The sequence below is a fragment of the Octodon degus genome, unplaced genomic scaffold (genome assembly GCF_000260255.1).
Source record: "Octodon degus isolate 3935 unplaced genomic scaffold, OctDeg1.0 scaffold00189, whole genome shotgun sequence".
Taxonomy (NCBI): Eukaryota; Metazoa; Chordata; class Mammalia; order Rodentia; family Octodontidae; genus Octodon; species Octodon degus.
In genome coordinates this window covers 2606130-2613151 of record NW_004524765.1, presented here as the reverse complement: position 1 = coordinate 2613151, position 7022 = coordinate 2606130, and the positions used below count along the sequence as shown (strand labels likewise).

General features: G+C 55.6%; 1 protein-coding gene across 1 annotated transcript in view; it reads right to left on the bottom strand.

The window, feature by feature from the left end:
• LOC101561881 (telomerase protein component 1-like) overlaps positions 1-7022 on the bottom strand; it is a 29217-nt gene that overhangs the window by 6411 nt on the left and 15784 nt on the right. The window contains 15 exon segments of the mRNA XM_023704147.1: positions 179-303; positions 456-592; positions 724-856; positions 954-1030; positions 1115-1247; positions 1732-1839; positions 2527-2640; positions 2861-3021; positions 3636-3860; positions 3941-4094; positions 4331-4543; positions 4680-4881; positions 5045-5128; positions 5247-5371; positions 6855-6978. Of these exon segments, the coding sequence (XP_023559915.1) occupies positions 179-303; positions 456-592; positions 724-856; positions 954-1030; positions 1115-1247; positions 1732-1839; positions 2527-2640; positions 2861-3021; positions 3636-3860; positions 3941-4094; positions 4331-4543; positions 4680-4881; positions 5045-5128; positions 5247-5371; positions 6855-6978 (2115 nt within the window).

Below are 7022 nucleotides of genomic sequence, written 5' to 3'. Positions count from 1 at the left end.
ATCTGGGTTACCTGGCCAAGAGCATGGCATGAAATAGACACTTGAGAGGAATTCCTTTTAACTGACAGAGGGAGGCGAACACACTTCCTGCTCGATAATCAATATGTGGGTGACCTGTTCAGAAGCAAAAGCGCATTCCCATCACCTCCACTCAGTTGCCTGCTTTCACCTGACTCACCCAGATGTTGAACCCCTCTGCCCCGGAGAATCGAGCACGTGCCACTCGGTGATCTTTTCATCATCACTGAGAACGAAGAAGTTGTAGGCTGAGTTGCAGAGCAGAGTGCTGACACGGCCGGGGGCCTGGAGTGTACAACGAGGTCACGTCAGTACTTCTGAGCAGCCAGGCTAAGCCCCACCCTGCCAAGCACGCAGGCAACCTCAGCTTCAGCAAGTACCATGAAGCACATAGCCAGGGCAGAGCTACACAGACAAAGGAGGCTGCCCCGAGTCACCTGCGCTGTGGCCACAGGCCTGGCATCCTGCCACAGGGTTAATTCCCCAGCTAGATTTCCAGACAGAGCCACAGAGCCGTCCGGCGCCCAGGCCACCGCGGTGATGGCTGTGAAACTCCTCAGGTTACTGGTATCATCTGGGGAAGAAGGGAAGTAATCCTTAGGTGCTGGGCTAGTCCTAGCATACCTGAGCTACCAGGCTGCCCCGAGCTTCTCTGCCTCAGCAACACAACCTTCCTGCACGCCTGTCTGTCCAGGCCGCACTCACCTGCTTCCTGAGGCACCTGGCACAGCCGCACTGAACCATCGCTTGAGGTGGTCAGCAGAAGGCCCGAGCGCTGGGAGACCGCAGCTGCACTGACAGGACCACTGTGTCCCGGGAGGGTATGTGTCTGCCACACCTAGGAGCAAGGGACGCAGACGCACCAGGGCAGCAACCAACCAAGAAGTGGCCCTTAGCTCCACCTCCCACAGCCCCAGGGCTTGCAGCACACTCACCAAGAGTGGATGCCACAGCCTTGTGGCCCCGTCCAGGCCGACAGTCACCACCAGAAGCTCTGAGCCAGCCTGTCCCGCTGATAAGACAAGGAGATGACTCAGGAGAAGTAAAGGGGAGGACACAGAGAAGAGGCAGTGGGGAGGGGCTGACCCTTCACTACCTGGGCAGGGCTCCAGGGCAGCTGCGCACTGGCTGATGGGCCCTGAGTGCGCTGGGATGCTGGTCAGCTCCACACCTCCACGGTCCCACACTTTCAAGATCCCGTCCCGGTCCACGGACACCACGTGTTTTTCCTGTTCCACAGCACAGGATCAGAACACAGGAGGGACCTGGGGCTCCCTCTATAGAGGAGCAGACTGAGCACCCAGGATTTGGAAGAGGTCCAAGCATGAGAGGAGTTCTCAGAAGCGGTGGAAGGGCGTGCCTCCGGACCACAACCCTGCCCGTGGTGACCTCACTTAGATGAGCTTTGCATCTTCCCGTCTAGGGGGTCTGCCCCTTAGCTCAGTTCTTTAAGTAGCTGCTTCAACCAAGCAGTCTGGCTCAGGTTGCTGTGGTTCCATCCCCACAACTCAAGCCAGCAAAACCTGCCCTGAAGGCATTTGGAAAAAAAAAAAAATCCTCTGCCCTCTTCCCCAAAAAAATTCTTCTGCCATCTTCCAGCCTCCAGGTGACTTTTGCCTGGGGGAGCACACACCCAACACAGACCACTTCCCAACGCCCACTGTGTGCTCTGAGACACCCCCCACCCCAGTGACCTTTGCACTGCTTTCTCACCACAGCCACCACGGCGCTCACGGCACTCTGATGACCCAGGAAATGACCAAGCTGCTGTCCCGACTTTGGGTCCCACAGCCCCACAGAGCCATCACTGGAGCAGGAGACCTGCAGTCAGAGGGGAGAGGAGCAGGGCTATGTGCATCCCTCCGGCATTTTGCTATCTTCATAATGTGGCATGTGGCAGGAAACCTTCCTACTAGGAACTGAGCCCCTCCTGAGCTAAACACTAGCTCCTCCATTCATATCCTTGGGATGTGGGGCAAATTTAAACTTTAAGCCTTGGGTTTCAGTTTCTCAACTACGTGAGGAAGAAATGACAGCCCTTGCATCTGGAATGCTTGCTGTGGGCTGGCGGCATCTCTAGAGATGACTTAGTGTGCTGCCTGGTACACAGAGAGCATGTAACAATCACAGGAGGAGTTGTTATTCACAGTGTCACTCAGCAAGTTCAGATAAAGGCAAAACCCCACAGTGCTAAGGAGAGTGTGGGCTGGGGAGGAAGAGAGGATAGCAAAACTATTGGAATGAAATCCACTGCTTTGTATCTCTTTTTGAGAATAGCAGGGAGAATCACAAAGAGATTCACACTGGGGAACTTGGCTTCACTATCCCTGAGCCCCTAGACTCATGTGAATAAGTGTGGCATATGTGTAGAGAGCTTAGCTCAAGGCTACTGAAGGGCTCAGCAAGTGCCACCCATACTGCCACAGTAGGTGTGGGGAGTGACGAGGTGAGAGATGTCTTCCTCTAGGAATCCCGCTACGCTCTGTGCCGCCCCACACCTTCACTCACCAACAGGTCATCTCTGGTCCAGGCACAGCCAGTGACCCAATCACGGTGACAGGCAGGGAAGGAGCGAATCATAAGAGGGCTCTGCGGGGTCCGCACATCCCAGCACAGGAGATTCTGGATGGGTCCAAGGAGAGTGAGGCCTCAGAACCACAGGAGGAAACAGGAGGGCCAGGACTGTGAGCGCAAGAAGCTCCAGGGAAGGAAGGAGGGTGGTCTCTGGCAGGAGGCGTGGCAGAATAAGCAGCAGGAGAAGGCAAAAGGAAAAGGGGCTGGAAAGGAACCAAGGGACCAGCAGTGCAGAGGGAGCTGGGAATCGCAGCGCTCAGCAGCTCACCCGATCCCTGCCGCCAGTGGCCAGGCTGCCTCCATTCATGCTGAAGCTACAGCAACTTACAGGGCCCCGGTGTCCCCGGAGCGCAGTGCATTGGGGCAAGTGTCCTGCCTTGTGCCGCTGTGTCAGCAACTGCTTTGGCCAGAGCCGCACTGTAAAATCCTCTGCAGTGGAAAGGGAGGGGAAGGCATCCTGAGAGGACACAGGAGAGGCCTGGGAGTGCACACAGAGGCCACCATGGGGCAGAGGGTTCTAGACAAGGGAGGATGTGAGTGACGAGCATGTGGCCAAGCCCTGAGCCAGGGCTACTCATCTTCTGAGAACATCTGGCCCTTGCAGCTCCAGCTCCCTAGCTACAGTCAGCACTGTGGCTTCCTGTACAGGCTGATGCCCCGGGCTGCCTTTCCGCACACCTCTTCCCACCGGTCCAGAGACCCTTTCACCTGCGAGGCCCAGGCCGCAGCTCTGCATCAACACCAGCTCCCTAGCTCTTTGCAGAGAAACCCTCCTGTTCTACAGTAAAGTCTCCTTCCCCCATGGCACAAGTGAAAGGCATTGCTGGAGTTCAGAGTCCCAGACGGGGGCTTAAGGAATAAGAAGAAACTGCATAAAGTGATTCAGGAAGATAAATGCATCCACAGCACTGTAAAATCTGTAAAACCAACACCTGTGATCTGTGTAGTTTCAGGCACATACGTACGTACAGTACTAGTAGAAGGAAAGCATCAACTTCTGCTATAAAGAAAGACTGAGGATGCCCTGCCCTGCCCAGTGGTACCCGAGGCAGAAGCCAGAAGGTCCTGGGAGGAGGCCAGATCCAGCACCGCCTTCTGGTTTCCAGGCAGGAGCCAGAGGGCCTGAAGCACAGCGCCTTCCTGGAGCACCCAGCCCTGCAGGCTGCCATCTTCTGCACCGCTCACCAACACCTTGGGGCTCAGCCAGGCCAGCGCAGACACTGCCACATCTAGCATTCGACCCTGCACACGATGCACACGATGGGGACCTGGAGGAAGAAAGAGGAAGGTGACATAGGGGGCGCCCTGTTTCCAAAGCTACGAAATCCACCCATTGCCCTTTCAGTACCTGAAGGGATTCTGTAGACCTTAATGCCATCGGTTCGGTACCCAACGGCCACCTGTGCACCATCTGGGCTGAGAGCCACTGAGAGGGCAGGAGAGAGAGGAAGGGAGCCCAGGCATCCCCGGGGCCAACCCAGGGAGCCCGACCACACCTGAACCTAGGAGCGGAAAAAAAGGGTTAAATGTATCCCTTCTGGGCTACCAGGTGTTCACCCACTCAACGGCCACCCTCGTTAAGGCCCTGGACCCACAGACTCGGGAGTGCTGCCATGCACACCCTGATTCCCTCACCCTGTAGCTCCGCCCACCCATCTCTTCTAGGGTCCTCAACACAGGCCCCTCCCCACCCAAGTCCTCCCTGCCTGAGCTATACCCTGTTCCCATCCCACCAGACCTTGCCATCCTCTCCGGCTGTCAGTAACTGGCCCTGGCTGTGCAGGAAAAGCACAGCAGAAATAAAGCCACTGTGAGCAGGGAAGGCAGCCAGCCATGCACCCTCTTGCCAGGCCCAGAGCTCCACCTTCCCGTACAGCCGGCCAACAGCCACAACCTGCCCTGGTGCATTCAAGGCCAAAGATCGCACAGAGGCTCCTGGGGCCCCCAGCTCCTACATAGGGAAGTAGTAAGGAAACGTCAGGGTTTGTTCCCTGCACAACACAAACCGATGCCATGGCAAATGTGCACCACGCACTCCTGCCCTCCTGCCCTCCTGTGCTTCCTCCCCAAGAGCTATGGGCTTCTACCTTGGTGGCTTTGAGTCCATCCGCCTGGAAGAAGCTGATGCTGCCTGCCCAGCTGCCAGTGGCTAGTGCCTGCCCCTCTGGGTGGAAGGCAACACAGGTGAGGGGCTTGGCACAAGTGTGCTGGCAGGAAAGCTGTCCACGGACCGTGTCCCAAAGCTGCAATAGACAGTGGAGGAGATGGGGAGCTACATGCAGCCCTGAGCTGCTCAGTCCCACAGCCCCATAGCCACTCGTCCAATGCCCTACTGCAGCCCACAAAGGGTCACCAGGCCAAGCAGTGTGCCGCCCAGTCACGTTAAGGGGGACAAACTCACAGGGCCTCCCTCAGTAGGTCAGGTTGTCATTACCTTTAGGCCCCCCCACACACACACACAGTGGCCAGCAGCCGGTGGTCTGGGCTCAGGCAGCAGCCCGTGACCTGGTCCTGGTGAGCCTTGGTCTGCAGCACCCTATCCCAGGAAGACAGAGTCAGCCCTGGGTCCAGGTGGCCATGGCTCCCTCCTCACTTCTTTGCCCCTGAGTTTTAAAAAGGGAATGGCCTCACTCAGAGACACAGGGTACCCTCACCGACAACCGGGCTCCAGGTCCCAGAGCTCCAGGAGCCCATCAAAGGCGATAACAAACAGGGCACTGTCTGAGAGGAAAGCGCAGGATGAGATCCCGTCACAGCCACTCACTATGGACTTCTCCTCCTGTAGAGCAGGACAAGAGCAGAGGCTCAGGCCACTTCTTGACCTTGTGTGACCAACAGTCCAGCCCCTACCAAGTCCAAGGCCAAGGTAAGAAGGGCTCGAAATCCCTGCTACCTACAATCCTGGCCAAAACCATGTTCAGGTGGAACTCCTGATCCAAGGCAGCTGGTCCCATCTCCTCCACTCCAAACCCCAGTCCTATTCCCCAGTCACAGATTTTCATGGGGTCTTGGGGAAAGGCGTCCCACAGGGACATCACAAGATGTGAGGAGAGGCCATGGCAGTGGGACTCCCTCCTCCATCTCATCTCCCACTGGCCCCTCGTCCTCTCTGCTGCAGTGCTACTGGGCAATGTAGGGAGAACACTGCGCTCGGTCTTGCTGTGGCTCCTCACTCAACCAGAGGCCTTCCTTCCCCCACATCTTCTGCTTCCTACCTGAGCTCACGCCCTCAATTATGGCAGCAGGGCAGTTCTCCTAACCTGAATATGTCATGGGGAGACATAGTGACCTTTTACTTCTGGTAACCTACAGCACTGTGATGCTTTGTGTCTGCATGTCCCCCACAAAGCCTTCTGTGGCCATGGGGGTAAGTTTTTTGATGGGGGCCAAATCCTAGTTTTTCATTGATTCATAGCCAACTGCCTCAACTAAGAGCGAGAGTGGTACACCCACCACCTGCATGGGATCTAAGAGGCAGAAAGCGTCTTGCACTTCTCCCCTCTTTCCTTGTTTTTGGTGTCTTCTGACACCAGGAATGGCTGTCTGGCTGCCACCAGCCACCCTGCCTTGGAACTACTCAATGATGGAATGAAACTGTCACAAACCCTGATCTAAATAACCCTTACCTCCTTTCCCACTGGGTGTCACGTATTATGTCTCTGCTAGGACAGAACGGTGACTGAGACAAGCACTTGGAATCAACTCTGGGCAGCAAATATTGGCTGTGTGGATTTGTTTTGCTGGTAGTGGGAAATGAACCACAGACTTTGCGCTGAGTTGCATGCCCATGCCTGTTTTGTTTTGCTTTATGTATTTTACTTTATTATCTATCTTATTTCTTAGTACTGGTGATCAAACTCAAGACCTTGTGCTTGCCAGGCAGGCTCTTATGTCACTGAGCTATATCCCCAGCTCTTGTTTTATTTTTTAGACAAGATCTTAGTTGTGAAGTTGTACATGCTACTACCTTTTGGTCCTCCTGGCTCAGCTTTACAGAGAGCTGGAATTACAGCTGTGCACCGGCCATGTGATTGGTTTTTTTGACTCAACACTCTAATCTGAAGTGAAGAGGCTAAAGTTGCTGAGTCAACCAGGGAGCTCCTGTGAGTACCCAGCTGGGAGGAACTTCTTTTCTTTTTTTCTTTTTGGCAGAACCAGGGATTGAACTCAGGCCCTTGCACTTGCCAGGGAAGCACTTATTCCACTGAGCCATCCCAACCCCTGGCCCCTGCAGGTAACTTTGGCAACATCAAGGGTCCTACCTGTCCGGTTCTCAGGTCCAAAAGGTACACTGTCCTGTTGGCAGTGCCTACAGCCGCTCCGAGTCCACTAAGGGAGATGGCTACAGCAGTGGGGGATGAGGGAATCGCCAGAGACAGGCTGGAGCTGGAGGAAGAGCAGGCAAAGAGGGGCATTTAGGGAAGGAAAGC